Raw genomic sequence first — 18,178 nt, 5'->3', positions numbered from 1 at the left:
GGAAGGTAGAGGAAATTTAAAGAAAGTTGAAAAGAAAGGGGCTTATGGGAATTTAGGGAAATATCCCAGGCATGCACATGTCCCCTCCAGGTCTGATACAATGTCAGTAGGGGGCCCAGAAAACGCGACGAGAGGCGCAACAATAAAACGACCTTGCTCTTCTCGCTTCCTGGAAAATGTTTTTTTTTTGCGATTTCACCACTTTTGCGAAATATGGTCAATCCAAGGTACCCGCTAAGGGCCACATGCGTTGCCAACCGTACTATAATTATAGTACATTTCGATAATTTTACCTTTCGAAATTTTCCGTACTATAATTTCAATCGCGTACTATATAGTACGTTTTTTGCGATAATTGTACTATAGTTTTACTATATTTCCGATATGTGTGCGATAATTTAAGAAATATTAGAAAGTTCCTTTTTGTTAACATAAGAACGGTGTTTCCAGTTTCTTATGTTACTCCTAGTAGGCTAAGAATAGTTGATTTTATAAAATGTCTTTACACTTGCCCAACTTGTTGAAATGTTGCCCTGGAATAGTTCAGCCAATGCCTAAGAATGAGTTCATAAACTCTTTAGTGGGAGAGAAAACGGATCCACAGCTGAAGCGGGGAGGCAACATTTCAACAAGATGGCCAAGGTTATTTTATAAAAAGAGCTATTGAAATATTATACTCCTTGGAGTGTTTGGTTTGTACTCGAAAATACAGCCACTTGACTAATCAAGCGTGTTGTAGCCTAACGAAATCGAAATATGTTAGTAACGGCCAACTATGATAAAGTGCTACCATGCTATAGCGAATAATCAAGTTGGCCGTACTTGTGTACTATAATTTTCTAGAAAATTCGATAAGTTTTGGGCTTCGATACTATAATTTCAGGTTTGGGACCTGGCAACGCTGGGCCACAAAATAATTAGCCCACCTGTGAAAAAACCTTAGCGCCGCTAGTGCGCTTGATTACAATCATAATTGAATAATAAGTTTAATTATTTCCCTACTTTAGCTTATCGACCAACCTTTGATCTTGCATAGTTTTCTTTCTCTAAAAATAATCTTGTTAAGAATACTAGAAAAATATTTAATCACCAACATTTTATTCAGAGCCCCAAATGAACTCTTTAACACATCCGTTCATTACGAAGAGGTTAAAAAGAGGAAGTAATTAGGAATTCCGGGGTGGAAACGGACGAAATTAATACCAAAATCACAACCCTTTAATCCTCGGTGGAGACACAAATTAAAGAACCCGTTCAGGAAACGATTCGCCAGAAAAATAAGGCCTTCCAGGAAGGTATTAGGAGCGCCAGGAATGTCGAGCTGATATTGTATTTTCCATTCCAAACGGTGTATTACCTAGGTATCTTCGTAATCTGGTATTTTGGCCTCCGTCGTGATGCGAGCGCGCGTAGGAGAATCCAGAGCTAATGCCGTTGCCAAGGATTGTCAGAAATACCGTGAAAAACTAACTGTTCTGGTTTTCTTATTAACTAGACGAGCAAGCTAAAGAATCTCTTTTTGAAGCTTTAATGGTGTTTCTCTTTGCTCGCTAGTTATTTTATGTTGTTTTTTTTTTAATACCTCTTTCCCCTTATTTTGATAAGGAAAACGTCAAGTTATAATATGGTAACTACCTTATTAACTTGTACAATAAATTGTTTACTGCACAGAAATTATTTAATTTTTATGGAGAAGGTATATTTTGTGCAGAAAATATTTACTTAAAATAGTGAATTCCGAAATTAATTTATGACATTAATTTTTTTTAGTAAATTAACTATTGACTTATTTTCCAAAAATTAACTAGAGGCCCATTTTCCTGACTTAATAAAATATTTAGGTATTGATCTTTTTTAAATATTTATCTACTGATATGTTTTTAATATTTATCTACTGATATGTTTTTAAATATTTATCTACAGATATTTTTTTATAAAATATTAAACTAGTGATATTTATTTTATAAAATATTTAACTAGTGATATTTTTAATAAAATATTTAGCTTATGCTATTTTAATATAATATTTATCGTATAATATTTTAATCAAATATTTATCTTATGATATTTTAATAAAATCTTTAACTTATGATAATTTAATAAAATATTTAACTGTTGGCATTTTATTAAATATTTAACTAGTGGCATTTTATTAAATATTTAACTAGTGGATTTTTATTAAATATTTAGTTAGTGGCATTTAATTAAATATTTAGCTAATGACATTTTATTTAATATTTATTTGGTGACATTTTTTATTAATTATTTAACATGTGACATTTTTTATGAATTATTTAATATGTGGCATTTTTTAACATGTAACATTTTATTATATATTTAAATAGTGATATTTGCCCTTAAATTAATTAATGGAAGACATTACTCTAATTAAATAGGAACAATTACGTATTTGACGTTTGTCAGTAGAATTAAAGAAAGTCTAAGCCGTAGTTGTCAGAAGTGTCATAGGGGTCCCGCGTGTCATTTCCTGGTAGCTGGCTTGTTAATATTTCTTCTCATGATACAGAGTCGGATAATTCGGTGGATAACGAAGAGGATCCAGTCTTCGCCGAGCCGAGCCGGAACCACACCGTGTCTCAAGGCAGGGAAGCGCAGTTGTCTTGCGTCGTCGACAATCTGGGCTCGTACCGAGTAAGTGGCTCCCTCTTTTGTAAACACGGGGCACAACAGCGTCGCGAAAAGAAAAGCATTCAAAGAATTTTCAATTAAAGACGACAGAAACCTTTTGCTCGGTGGCACCGGCGCTTTTCTTTATACGGTGCTTTACACGCGCGCCACCTAGTGACCGAGGGTGGTGGAAAGAGTGCGCCGGGACCCGCGACGAGAATAGAAAAGCCCGAAAAGATGGGTGTCCTCCTTTGCTCTATTCAGAAAGTTTATAATGAACACTAGAGCGACGAAACCTTCTCTTTTTTGGCAAACGGAACGGGGGGGGGGGCACTTTCTTTGTGTCCTCCCTCCCGCATTTCTTCAAAAACCGTCTTTGGTCCGGGGTGGGGTGGGCGACTGAACAAATAGACCGACGTGTCTAGGTTTTCTAAACCCGCTCTTAATTAATTACCGCCTTGGCTTTCGAGGAAAACGGACCAAAGTAAAGCGTACGATTTATACTTGTTGTTTTGGCTTTCACTGATCTCAGCGTTAAAGCAGATTCCGTGATTGTTAATTAAACTACCTGGATAAAACTGACTTTAATAAGCGTTATTTTACGCTTATGACGTATTCTTGCGCTGTAAAACATTCGCAAGAATGTCTTTCAGCGTATCCAGGTGTCCTGCGCTTAGTGAATTCACCGCTTCAGTATTACGTTGTACGCATACGCTACTTTAAGTAAAAAAGAACCGTGCAGTGTGATTTTTTTGTTTTTACATTCAATACTGAAGTGTACTATTGGTGTACTTGTGACAAGGAAGTTTAATTAAATGTTAACTTTCAAGGGGAAATTTAAAAGGAAACTTGCTGAAACTCAATACAGAACTTTACGCAATAATAACAGTAATTAAAAGTCTTCTTAAAATTAAAATATTCCGTGGAAATTTTCCAGAAAATTTTCGTATTTTTCCGATAAAAAAAGGTTTTAATTCCTTTATTAGCCTAATATTGTTCGCAAATTTAAATTTCGCTGCATTTTCGCCTCATTTTTTCGAATCCAAAAGTAAAACTGAACCTCTGAACTAGTCTAGAATAAAAACCCTTCTAAAGTAATATATGTTTCAATTTTTTTATTTTTCGATTTGCGGAAAATGTTCCGCAAATTTATCCCGCTTTTAATTTTTCCGAAAAATTAACAAAATTAAAACTCCCTATAACCAAATTTAAATCTTCTTAAAAATAAACGTAAAACTTCCTTATATAAATTTGAGTTTAAAAAATGTAAATAAAACCCTTTAAGGGCCATAAACAACTTCGAAATTTAAATTAGTTTTGGTGAAGCTCAATTTAGTAAGCCGCTTTTCTAATTATATTCATAGCCGAATAGGTAATTAAATTTATGTCTCAGAAGTCCCCAAAACAGTTTTCTACAAGGCGACTTAAGCGAAGGCGGCAAAATTCATTGTTCTTTTGTCAAAAATATCGAAACTTGTTTAGGCGCGATGGAGGCAAAAATTAGTCTATAGGGACAGAGAGTATAATAGATCGGTGCGCCGGAAAAAAGAGAAAAGGTTGAACACTTTCAAATTATAGCGCGCCGAAGTAAATAGACCGTACCCCTCAGCTTCGCCTAGTCGCTAGTATTTTTTTCAGGCGGTATATTGAATCCCATTCTCCGCTCGCTTCGAGCGCCATCTATCGCAGCCCGCCCCCTTTTATAGAGCGGGAAAAGTCTCCATTATTTCGAGCCCCCCGCTACTAATTATATTCATTAGTTTTTGAAGGGTCGCTCCTTCCTGTCATTACCATCTTCTGCTGGTCGTGATAGGCCTCGGCTAAGCCTTTGCGCGGCTACTCGCCGGCGAACGAGAGCGCTTTTTATCTTTCGCGACCGGAAGTGGCGGGGTCCTTTTTGTCTTATTCCCGGCGGGCGGGTACTTTTATGGAAAAGAAAAGGAACCTCAATCTTGTTAAGTCCCCCTGAGCCCCCTTCCCCGCACCCGAACCGAATACAACTTCTTAGCGCCGTTCGGATAAGTTTTTAGCGAAGCGTAGTGGTATCCTGACTTAAGTCTTTGAGTCCATTATTTCTGTCAACTACGATACGCGGAATGGGAAGGTTCAGACTATGCAATTTTCTAAATGACTATTAGTTGTTTGTGTCCGATGCACCAACTTATTGGTCATTCCAGGGACTATTTTAATGGGCAGTTCTGCCGTATTTGAGTGCTTTGGGCCCATTCGACTGAAATACCATTCGTTCGAAAACGATTTAACATTGAGTCCCAATCGATCGAAAATAGCCCAATTGTGCGGTTTACAGCCCAATTTTGCACCTAACCTAACCTAACCTAACCTAGCCTATAACTACCTCCAAGTGACATCGTGGAACCCCAGGCCGAAGTAAAAAAACAAAATGAAATGTCCCAATGAACCGAATCCGCTTTTTGGGCTATATTTCGGAAACATATTGAATTCAGTCGAATGGGATTTCGATCGAATGGGAATATACCATTGCTTTGGGCCCATTCGACCGAAATCCCATTCGTTCGAAAACGATTTAACATTGAGTCCCAATCGATCTAAAATAAAGCAATTGTGCGGTTTACAGCCCAATTTTGTTCTAATATTGAGAAGTACCCAATACATTTAAATTTGGCAATCATTTTGTTTTGTGCTAAAAATGATATTGACAATTTTTTTTCTTCAAAAGTAACATAACTACCACTCTTGCCTTAATTTTTGTTAAATTTGGGCATTTCAGAGAAATCCTTAAAGTAGGCCCTAAGTTATCTCACGTTCCCTTATGAAAATGATTTTATCCCATGTCCAAATTTGGATTGAACTGAAAACAAAATCTATCCAGTTCTAAGTTAATATTTGGATCAAATATGAAACCTTTTGTATTCCAATTTCGATCAAAGTAGAATATTGATCTGTCCGATTTTGGATTTAGTTTTGGATTCAAATTTGATCCACTATTTTCGTACGGAATGTACACGCTTTTTTATTAAATTTTGGTGAGTCATCTGCTACACTTTTCCTCTATATCAATGTAATAGCAAGATTAATTACCCATCAGACAATGGGTCCAAGGTTAAAACTTCGCGCGTCAGTGAAGTAAAGTATAAACGCAATTTCATTGGTTGAATTTAGAATAGTGGCGTATTTAAAAAAATATTGTACGCCCAAAGAAATTGCGCTTAGGTCACCTAAAAGTGTAGCAACGTTTAGTGTTCCCACCACTTACATTTGTTAGTTCATTCCCAATTAGTTGGACAAACTTGGTGGACAAACTAGTTTGCCTTTAAATGTTGTATAGTCTGAATGCCTCTGTTGGTCATAGTCGTCCGCTAACGACGTAAATTTAACGTTCTCTAACTTACCCGTTTATCTACACACTGAGTCGCTCATTACATAGATTACGTTAATTAACGAGAGTAGAGAGAATAAGCAAAACGCTCTGGAGCTTCGAACGGCAACGTCAGTAGCACCTAGATGTTCGCGAAGAAATGTGCTTTAAAATCGGTAGAGTGTGTTTTCAGTTCGACGGCCAAAAATTCCAATTGAACTTAATTTTTTTTCTCCAAAATATAATAAAAATAAAATAAAATAACTATTTTAAGCAAGGTGATCTCGACCTTCAAAATTACGATCTTTAGAATTGAAAACTCGGACACCCATGTTTTAGACATTTTACCATGGATAGTAGATTTTAGAGGATCGGTAAAAAGCCTGGTTTTAAGCCCCCGTAAACCAATCACACTAAGGGAGTCGGCCTAGGTTATTTGAAAAAAAAACAAGTATCGCTAAGAGTGGATGATACTGTTCGAAAAAAGGAAAAAGATAAACACGAAGTACATTTTTACGCTAAAAAGGTATTTTTTCACGTTTTTATAGATTAAATATGATATACTAAATATCAGTTGATAGTTTTTATTGAATTAAAAAACCAAAATTAAAAATTACTAAAATATAAAGCGCAAAAAATTACGAAACAATATCAACCGCATTAGATTGTCATTTTGAAATTTTAAGATCACGTGGTACAAACGACCTTGCAAGACTCCCTCGGAGTCTATCGAGCTGATTCATACGCGGGGAGAAATAAAATGCACTGTGGAAGGCTATCGAAAACCTGTCCTCTTAATTTACTGTCCATGATTTTACTGAACCCGGCTACATGGCGACATTAAAAACGTGTTTAGATTTGTTCACTGTTAACGATTTCTTCTTAATTATACACTTCTCAGGGGAAATTCAATTGAAACCAGTATTGACCAGTTTTGCTAGAAAAATAACAGTTTACAAAAAACACTCGCGATTTGTTGAGCTGGAAAATATTTAGTATTTTTATATCAACACTATAAATAAAATACAACGTGTCATATAAGGTATACAGGAGTTAGGCATTATTTTTCGAAGTGTAAACGTTCAATGAAAACCGTCGAAAACCATCATCTGGCTATGGAAGTTGTTATTAATTTCTCTAATGTTAAAATGAGGCCTTAAACTATAGTATAACTTACGAGGAGACTACCCGAGGTGATAATCACCGATTTTGTTGAAACTAGGTGGGTATGTAGACCTAATGGTAACATGAAATTTCACCAAGGAAAAAGTTGCAATGGACATTAGTTTCGTCATGGCAACCGAAAATGTTTTTGACAACACAGTACGTATATTTTCTCAATGAAAATAACATGGGAATCTGAGCGCTTCTAAGGGTCCCCCATGTGAAAATTTTCAAAACCAAAAAAATAGATCAAAATTGACAAATAAAATTAATTTTATGATATTTTGATTTAATTTTGGTCAATTTTATCAAATTTGATCAGAGTCGGTAAAAATGGAGAAAAGCGAAATATAAAAATAAAAAGTTGTATTTACCAACTAATCGCCAAATTGACGGTAATAAATGAATTTTATCAAAATTAATAAAAAAGAATTTATTTGTTTGAATTTGATCAAAATTAATAAATTTAATTATAATAATTATTATTATTTTTTAGAAGTGCTCAGATTCCCATGTCATTTTCAATGGGAAAATATACATACTGTGTTGTCAAAAACATTCTCGGTTGTCATGTCAAAAATAATGCCCATTGCAACTTTTCCCTTGGTGAATTTTTTTGTTACCATAAGGTCTACGTACCCACCTAGTTTCAACAAAATCGGTGATTATCACCTCGGGTTGTCTTCTCGTTAGTCAAAGTGTTAGCTACATTTCGATAAAAATCGAACACATAAATTATGTTCGGATTGAGGGGTTGATCAATCGCCTTAATCGTTGTACAAGACCGTAGCTTTGACTGTAATAAAGTGATTATATAACTGATAACAGATTTAGCGCAACCAAAGGCTGTACTCACAAGGAGAGTACCCGAGGTGTTTGTTGCCGATTTAGTTCAAAGTCGGCCGTAATGTGGACCTATATGAGATATGAAATTTCCCAAAAAGAGACGTTGCACTACCCATTCGATTTGCCATGGCAACCGAAAATGGTTTTGACCACTTACAACCAAAATAAGATTTTTCCCTTATTTTACCCAAAATTTGTTACAAATTTACCCTAAAAATGTTTCAATTTACCCAAACTTGATGAAATTAACCTAAATGTGGTCCAAATTACACATTTCGTGATTTTCAAAATTTTTCAAAATTTTCGTAAACCGAGAAAATCCCATGGTTTTTTAAATGAAGATTTTATTGTTTTAAGTGATAAAAAACATTTTCAGTTGCCATGGCAAATCGAATGGGTAGTGCAACGTCTCCTATTATGAGATTTCATATCTCATATAGATCTACATTACGCCCGACTTTGAACAAAATCGGCAATAAACACCTCCTTGTCAGTTTGATACAGATTTTTAATCCATGATTTCCTTTCGGATGGTTGGAAGTTTGGAACCCTCTTAAACACACCATTGTTTAGTTTAGATTTGTTACTTCCCATATGACGTATTTTAAAAATTGATAATTAGATCCAAATTTAAAAAAACTTTAATTATAGTAATTTGTAAAAAGAAATGAGATTATAGAAATTCTTGGAAATCTGGTTTTAAGGAATATTTTTTAAGCCTAAACTGACTTATTATGCTAAAACAAAACTTTGAATAATCTAGATGAATTAGGCATTTTTATGTCGTTAAGAGATGGGTTTTAAGTCTAAAGTTAGTTTCTCCTCGAACACCGGTGCGCGGCATGTGGAACACTTCTACAGGCGTTTGTAGGTCATTGGTATACCAGAGATCTAAACATATTCTTCCATCGTGATTACCATTATTTTTACCAAACTAGATCAGGTCCGTGATTTTTCAAAGATCGTTAATAGTTAACCACAGAAAATTACGGTTAAGAATTAACGTCAAAAAAGTGTCCTTATAAACTATCGAACTAAAATTATCGTAAACAATTATCGTAAACAATTATCGACAGAAAATTATCGTAGACAATTATCGACAATAAATTATCGTAAACAATTATCGACAGAAAATTATCGTTAAAATTATTGTAAACAATTATCGACAGAAAATTATCGTTAAAATTATCGAACAGGTATTTATCCTTAAATATTATCGACAAGTATTTTCAGCTAACCAAAACATATTTCCATTAAAGAAGATAATACCCTTTGCAGACTAGGCTCATAAGAACGGGTTTAACCTCCGTTTATGGAACCAAAGTTTATTTTTTGTGCTTAAATGTTTTATAAAAGTTATACTTCGGTTTACATAACCCACGTTTTTAAGCCTGGTCTGAAAAGCGTTTTAACGATAATTCCCGGAGCGGATAACCATTCTGTGAAGGGCACTGACGACCGAAATTTAAGGTCTATTCACATTAGCCAACATTTTTGCGCTACCTTTTCCTAAACCACTTGGCATTTTCATTCACACGACCCACGAAAATTGTTGATATTTCATTCGTTAACCGGCGAAGGAAATTAATCGTAATTCTTAAAAATATACCTCTATTACTTAAAAATATGTCGATTTATATAAATAAAGTTATTTAAAATTAATATTATAATTTAATTTCCCGTAATCAAATAGATGTCTTCTAAATCTTTCGGATTTAAATATTGAAAGTTAAGTCTAATTTTCGATCGAAAATTACATTTCGAACTTCGAGATCTCGACGAATGGTATTCGGTAAAGATTTCGAATAAGCATAAATCAATGCAAATTGTCGAAGTCGATCTCGACATGGTATAGGGTATCGAGATCGAATTCCCATTCGAATTTTTACAGAATCGCCCCCCAAGAAATGCGTTTGTGTGGCCAACATTTAGAGATAATATTTTCTACATTTGAAAAGACGGAGCAACTTGGTTTGCGATTCGTGTTTACCAACTTGTTGGCTCTTGCGAATAGGTCTTCCGTGTGAGGCATTGAAGGCAGTAGATTTATCTAATCCTAATTCGTCTTCCGCCATCATTCCGATAACTTCCACGCGTGTTAAATAAATGAAATGGTTGAAACTGAATTAATCTTGGCTTCTTTCTCCGTCGTAGCCCGCTTGGATCAAAGTGGAGTCGAAAGCCATTCTCACAATTCACAACCACGTCATCACGAGGAATTACCGCATCCACCTGAGCTTCAGCGACAATAGGAACTTCGTCCTTCATATAAAAAACGTCCAGGAGTCCGATCGAGGATGGTACATGTGCCAAGTCAATACGGTGCCCATGATTAGTCAACTGAGTTACTTGGACGTGCAAGGTAAACTCGCAACTCGCAACGGGACTAAGCCTCGGCCACCCCGCGCCAAGGCCCGTCCGAGCGGAAAAATAATTGCTTATTTCCCCCGTTTTTCGGCGGATCTATTCAGCCGTGAAGCTGCGATTGGAAGTGGACGTTTGTTCCGTTACTTCGTTGTACCTAGAAACATTTTCCAGGTCTATTTACTTACAGATGACGCGCGACCCCGCAAAGTAAACTCGAAATTAATCATCGCGCTTCCCCTCCCGGAGATACTGTCGCGAACTGAATAAACTGGGACGACGGAATTGATTGAAGGGTAGCTTAATTCTGGCTAGATATCGCACTCATCCCAAATACAAATGCACCCCCCTGATTGCTCGAAATCAAGTTTTTTAAGCCTAGTTGCCAAAAATTAATAGAATCAATTTGGTTCAGTGGTAGCGCCAGAGGGTAGTTCATGTATAGGACATAGGCGACCTTGAAATTCTACCTAGGAGGCCCAAAATGTAAAAATTTAGACTTCACTTTAAATTTCCTTAAAATTATAACGAAATCTATTACAGGGAGTATAGAAATTGAAATTTTGATGATTAATCACCAAATTTTGCCAGCTATAAGAAAAAAAGGGGGAGTTAGTCCTTCTAATTGGCGAAACTATAAAGTCTATGGGGAATTAAGAAATGGGACTCACGTGTCTAATTGACGTCGTTATCTCGTGAATAAGTCTTAAGCCTCTCGAATATCATATGTAACATAATAACTCAAAAGATCGCTTCTATATCATATTTCCACAACAACAATTTCAATGAGACCTTGTTGCACGCGGAACATATAATAAGGAGACCCTTAATGGAAAATTCTTATAATATTTGCACTGTTAAAAATGTTACCATGGAAACAAAATTAACAATAGATTGTCAAATAAAGAAAGGTGCTCGCGAGGAAATCTGCGCTTTATCAAAATCTTCTTAACTGATTTCCATTATCCTTCAATAAAGTTGATCACGCGGCTTTCGTCACGCAGTTGGAAGTGGCGTTATTTAAGTTATATCCCGTAAGCAAGGTTTCATCAAAGAAATTACCTTTATATTACATATGGCCATAAGTAGCTCTACAAAACAATAAACATTTGTACGTACAAAGCTTTAACGCACCCAAACCTATTAATAATAGGTTTACTTTCAAAATAACATGAGAAGCCACCAACGGTCGAACATTTACAAAATACACATAAACTTGGTGAAATAACCGTTTTTTAATAAGAGAAAACCGCGGTACTTCGGCAATATATGCCTTCAAGGCGGGTACAAGATTTAAGTGTTAAATCTTGTACCCGCCTTGAAGGCATATATTGCCGAAGTACCGCGGTTTTCTCTTATTAAAAAACGGTTATTTCACCAAGTTTATGTGTATTTTACTTTCAAAATATCTCCGACGTGGATTTCTATCGAGATTTTTGAAACTCGGGTGTGCTCCTATAAAATTAAAAGCCGTTAAAATCCTTATATATCTCGAAAAAAGATAACCCACGTTCGAAATCTTTCGCGGGTTCTATAGGAAAAAAAATTGAAAATGAAAAACAAATCGATAAATTTCTGGGGAAGAAACCTCAAAATTGGATAGAGACTGGGATATATCATTGTTAAGTAATACGCCTTTTGGAGGAAAAGGAGAAGGTCAACCGCAAATAACGCTACCAGGTAAAGGAGTGCTTTGGCATTCCTTCTGGCGTGAAACCATCTTATAGAAGACATTTTATCGCTATGCACTGGGGCAAAACTCCATATATAAGCTTCGTTTGGGAGACCTACTTTTCGTGTATAAAAGCGCGTGTCCTTCGGTGATGCGTCTTTTTTTTTGGAAAGGCTCTCTAGTTCTTTCTTGATTTATATTTCTTACACAATGCGCTTCTTGTTCCTATCTACTTACGAGATATTTTGTTGTCCGCAGTCCCCCCTGACTTCATTGTGGAGGAGAGCAAGTCGGATATCGTGGCTCGAGAAGGCACAGACATCACGCTCAAGTGTCGGGCCAAAGGTTATCCCAAGCCAAACATCTCGTGGCGGAGAGAAGATAACGAACCCATCCCTTTGGGCTATTGGCAGAAGAAGAAAAGGCTGAGTACGCTACCCTGTAGGGCTCTCTTGACGTTCTATATACCGCCCACCCGCATTCATACCGCCCACCCACCCGCTACATTTCGTCCGTCTCTCCAGTTCCTCTGTTTATAAATAGGGAATTTGCTCGCGATATTGGTGCTTGGTGTAGATGTGGTTGTCGTTATCCTTAATTGTGGGTGTGGGAATAAATTTCATTTATTTGTCGTTATACGTTGGATAAATTCATCCCTTTACTGAGAGGAAGACAATAAGTAACGTCGCCGTCTAAAATATGTAAAACGTTTGATACCATTTATCTTTAGTGATGGCATAAAATAATAACAGTTAAAAAAGGTAATTGACGTTTTACAGAGATAGACCTAAACGCGTTTGCTACATTTTCCTCTTCAGTAAAGGGATGTCAATAGATCACGTTGTTAAAAAGGAAATATTGTTCCATAGAGGTATCTGAAATATGATTTGTAGAGGTAAATAACGTTACATAGAGGTAAAATATGATTTGTAGAGGTAAATAACGTTACATAGGGGTAAAATATAATTTGTAGAGGTAAATAACGTTACATAGAGGTAAAATATGATTTGTAGAGGTAAATAACGTTACATAGAGGTAAAATATAATTTGTAGAGGTAAATAGCGTTACATAGAGGTCAAATATAATTTGTAGAGGTAAATAACGTTACATAGAGGTCAAATATAATTTGTAGAGGTAAATAACGTTACATAGAGGTAAAATATAATTTGTAGAGGTAAATAACGTTACATAGAGGTAAAATATGATTTGTATAGGTAAATAACGTTATATAGAGGTAAAATATGATTTGTAGAGGTAAATAACGTTACATAGAGGTAAAATATGTTTTTAGCGGTACTACCTATGCATATAGAAGTAAAGGACTTTCGTTGAGGTAAAATATGTTTTAAGTGGTAAATACCTTTTCGTAGAGATAAATGACGTTTCATAGTGGTAAATACCGCTTCGTAGAGGTAAATTACGTTAAGTAGTGGTAAATATTGTTTCTTTTAAATAAATAACATTTCTTAGAAGGAAATCACGTTTCATAGTGGTATATACCTATTCGTAGAAGTAAATTACGCTTTGTAGTGGTATATACCTCTTCGTAGAGGTAAATTACCCTTTATAGTGGTAAATAATGTTTCACAGAGGTAGACGCGAATTGAGTTTTGTAGAGGTAAGTACCTTTCAAAAAAGTAAATAATGTTTCGTAGAGGTAAATTCCTTTTCGTAGACGTAAAATACTTTCGTAGAGGTGACAAACTTTTTCATAGAGGTAAAAGATGTTTAATGGAGGTAAAGATCGGTTCATCAGAAGAACCTGAACCGAATTTAAGGATAGCAAACGCGGTAATAAAAGGTGCAAATTCCTTATACATGCTTCAGTCCTCGATTTTTCGCTTCTTTCGATCGAAGTCTTTAAAATTTCTTCTATGAGCAGAGCATCTTTAAACCTACGCTAGCCTGTAGGAGAGTAGAGTGTAGGATAACAATGATTGGCGATAGAACCGGACTCTTCCCGTTCGCATTAATGCAATACAGCTTAAAAATTAAAATCTATTTGATAACTTTGGCTTGTATATTTAATTTCTGATAGAGGTAAATAACCCTTCATAGAGGTTAATAATGCTTTATAGAGGTAAATAATGCTTCATAGAGGTAAATAACGCTTAATAGAGGTTATTAACGTTTCATAGAGGTTATTAACGTTTCATAGAGGTTATTAACGTTTCATAGAGGTAAATAACGTTTCATAAAGGCAACTACTATTTCATAGTGGTAAATAACATTTAATAGACAAATTAAATTTTTAATCGTTTATTAGTCTGGGTAAAGAACCATAAATGGCTACTTTAATCTTTTCCCTAGATCGAGGAAATGTAGAACACCATCAAATGGTAAAGATATTGTACATAGTATTTTCCTCCTTCAATATAAAAGGGAAATGGGGTGAAACTGTTAAAAGGTGGCTGACCATATTGTTAAGCCCCTCGCTGTCGTTTCAAAGTGAGGTTTTCTTCGTAAAGCGAGTAAAAAGCCGTCGCATCATTTTCCCCACTAACGACGGACGAGCGACGAAAACTCGAATAACTTGTTCGGTTTTAATAACGAACGGGTTACACTAACCGTTATAGCTTCGCTAACTCGCCAAGTATGGCAATTTACGTCCGTATAAATAAGGTTGTTGGTTGCCAGTTCTTCAAGTAGAGGACGGGCTAATATAACTACAGGCCATTACGGCGCGCGATCAAAATAAGGAAAAGAGCAATTTTCCTCGATAGAACGTACTTGAAAACTTTGGGATACACATTTTTTGTTTCAATAGCCTGCAGGATTGCCACGAGGTTAAAAGGAACTTAGGCGATCTCGTTAAGTGTTGTTTTGGCCCCAATGGAGAAAAGGTACGAACTCAATACAGGCGCGCAATCGTAATTTCGTCGGCAATGATCGCCGCTTCCCTATTATTACGCTGTTCCTAATAGTTGCCTTTTTGCCAGAACACTTTGCAAGTGCAGTTGCCGTTTTAATTTTTATTTTCAAGAACGTCGTGCTATTGGTAGCAACCGCGATAGTTTAACTGTTATTTTGTTGATAACACCTTGATTTCCTTAAAGGAAAAGTCCAGGTTGGGTAAAACTTGGGTCTATTTCAAAGATCATGTTTAAATATACTCAAAAATATCAGTCGTAAAATTGTATCTTATTTTAATGACGATAAATTAATTTTTAAACGAGCCAAATTTACCCGCCAAGCGAGCTGCCATTTTGTTTCGCGGTGACGTTTTAGGACTTTAATCACGTGCTGTTCGCGCTATAACAGCGCTTTGTTCCCTGCGCGCGCTTGCTCCTCGTGCGGTCTGCGGAGGGAAGGTGAAAGAAAATGACAGCTCGCTTGGCGGGTAGATTTCAGTCGTTTAAAAATTAAATTCTCGTCATTAAAAAAAGATACAATTTGACAACTGATATTTTTTATTGTATTTAAACATAATCTTTCAAATAGACCCAAATTTTACCCAACCGGGACTTTTCCTTTAACTGAATCAAATTCAAATTAAACGGTTTTAGTTCGAGATATCAGATTAGTAAGTTAAAGTTTACTCCACGTGAGATAATGCTTTTGAAAAAGGCCCCTTTAGCCCGAAATATAAAAACTTTCTCTAATAAGGCAGTATAATCAATGTAATTTTTTAACTTAGGGAAAATTAATATGTTCAGACGATTTTAAGCGTTGGTCCCAATCCTTATCATGCCCGAATAGTAAGCCATAAAATCAGCCCAGAATTTCCTTGGTTCATTAAAGGGGGACGGCCAAGCTTTTCCCAATATTGCCTTATTTCCGTATCAAAAGATTCAATATACTAACACGTACCTTTTTTTGTCTTCAAAAAATAGCTTTAGGCCCAAAAAGTTGAAACGAAAAATAACGCCAGGTGTTTGGGTTTCAATTTTCGCCGCCATCTTAGGGGCTGCCGCCAGCGCCCCTAACCCCGTATGAGCGATTTGCGAACTATCCTAACTTTTAAAATCGCGCAATTTAGGCTTAAGTCTCTTATAACTGGAAAACAAATTTTTTGCGTCTTCAGCAGCACGCGCTTTTACGTTGTTTTTCTGTCTCACCGACTTCTCAACAGGTGTCGCGGTGGACGCGTGCTTTTATTTTATTAAAAATTAACCACTCAATATTTTTTGATGCGGTTTTCGCCATAAATTTTAGTTTTTAATGGGCTATAGGGCTATCTAACTGGTTAAAGCTTGACCGTTCCCCTTTAAAGCACGTTTACTATAACCTCCACCCGTCATTACATTATACCTAACTACATAGTTAAATACATTATTGTTATAATATTATTTTAAAATGCTTAGCAGATAGCTGTTTGATTAAAGAATTTTTTAATTAAAACGCGGATCAGTGAACATATTTAAATTTTATCTGATCTGATAAGGTTCAGTTGGATGAATTGGTTTTCTCTGATGTGTTATAACTGTGTAACACGAGTCTGAGAAGCAGATATCAGATATCTTTATTGTTGAAATCATGGAATCATGGGACTCTAATAAAACAAATTTCCGTCAAACTCAAAGGAAATTATACATGCACGAAATAAAATCTGAATTAAACCGCCTCTAGAGCATAACTCTTTATACCAATTTTAAAGTATCTTCTGTTCATTATCGCGATTATCCGTGACAAATTTGAACAAAATCTGTAAGGTAGTTTCTGGGATAGGCTAAGTGTAATTTATCGCTAGAATTATCTTCAAATTTAATATTTTTATGGTAAACGGAAAATGTTGCGATGATTCACGGAAAGTGCTATTTAAATTAGATAAATTGCTAGTTAAATTTACGTTCAAACATACCTTTCCGTCAAGACCGGTTGGCGGCGCGTGAAAAGCTCATACAAAAGCAAACTATCAAAACATTTAATGCTAATGTTATACCTTAAATTCATCCCGGATGAATATTGAAATATTATTCATTTTAATCATGATATTGAAATGGTACCTTGCCCGCACGATTTTGTATTGCGTGAATCGTATTCGGGGATAATTAAGGCACGTCCTTAAAATCTGCTTCCATCGTTACTGGTTTTAGAAGTCATCTTAGATTGCAAATAATTCAAGTTACGTGGTTTTGGTTTTCAGGTGACTAACTATTCATTCTCGGGGCTTAAAGTTCAACCTCATTGAAATTCAACCAAAGGACGCTCTAGATTCACGAGTAGAATAAATAAATTAAAGGTAATATGGTCCAAGATTAAATTCTGTATATTTATAAACCAGGGTCACACTGGCTTAGTTTTAGTGAAGTGCGCATAGTTCCCTCGCTGTCCCAGTTTTCACCCACTTGATCCAAGGGGGCACTGGGCTGCAGGCGCAAGATTAAGAAGTTAAAATTTTAGATTTCCCAAACTTATCCCTATGGATCTGCCTCTAAGATCCAAACCACCGGTAAAGTGAGCGGGTCACAAAACAAAATTTATATTTATAAACGTATTAATACGAAAGTAACTTTTAGCCTGAAAAAAAAAACACTATTTTGGAATCTATTACACAAGCAAAAATAAACTTTTGATTTTCTCGCAACAAACTATACATATCACTTCAGGTACTCGAAAATAAAATACGAACACCCTGCCTTTGTACAAATCTACAAATATTATTCAAAGCCATCCTAACCAAAGATAAACGTTCATAACCGAGTTACAATTTAATAAAGGCGTTACAAAGGTAGGCCCTATCCTGGAATGTTTCTATTATCGTCTTCAGTCTAAAACGAAATGACTCCGTGGAGTCGAGCTATCAAAGGATAATACGCGAGAATCCAGGAATAGCGGGGAAAAACCATTTTGGAAACACCCCTTTACGGTCAGTCCCTAGGTGGCCATCTATGCCTTCTCAAAAGAGAGAGAGAGAGAGAGAGAGGGGAGAAAACTCGAGATGTTCGTCTCGAGACGTCGTTTCGGCGACATTTGGAGTGTTTGCTCAAAAAAGGTCCTAGACAGAATGGGCGCCAAGAATACGTAGAAAAGAAACGCGATCATTCCACGTATTTCATTCTTCTCCGTTTGATAGTCGCGGGAAAACAAACACAGTAGGGTATCGGTAAAGAATAAAGGCCAGATACATCTACGAGACGCGACGAGGAACAAGTTGGACACGGTTAAACGGGTCCCGAATACACCGATTCGCGAATTGCTTGCACGGAAACAAACATTTAGAGAG

At 36.0% G+C, this 18,178-nt stretch overlaps 1 protein-coding gene across 3 annotated transcripts in view; it reads left to right on the top strand.

Annotated features, from left to right (window-relative positions):
• Positions 1-18,178, top strand: part of LOC149921409 (lachesin-like) — a 79,648-nt gene that overhangs the window by 39,183 nt on the left and 22,287 nt on the right. For 2 of the 3 annotated variants that reach the window (XM_090163120.1, XM_090163118.1), the window contains exons 2-4: positions 2,528-2,652; positions 10,130-10,337; positions 12,270-12,452. In XM_090163120.1, the coding sequence (XP_090019246.1) occupies positions 2,528-2,652; positions 10,130-10,337; positions 12,270-12,452 (516 nt within the window). The remainder of the gene's footprint in view (positions 1-2,527; positions 2,653-10,129; positions 10,338-12,269; positions 12,453-18,178) is intronic. The other variant, XM_090163119.1, reaches the window with a different exon arrangement.

This window comes from Leiobunum rupestre, chromosome 11 (genome assembly GCF_980474605.1).
Source record: "Leiobunum rupestre chromosome 11, qqLeiRupe1.1.hap1, whole genome shotgun sequence".
Lineage (NCBI taxonomy): Eukaryota > Metazoa > Arthropoda > Arachnida > Opiliones > Sclerosomatidae > Leiobunum > Leiobunum rupestre.
The sequence above is the reverse complement of the archived record's forward strand: the minus strand, read 5'-3'. Positions and strand labels throughout refer to the sequence as shown.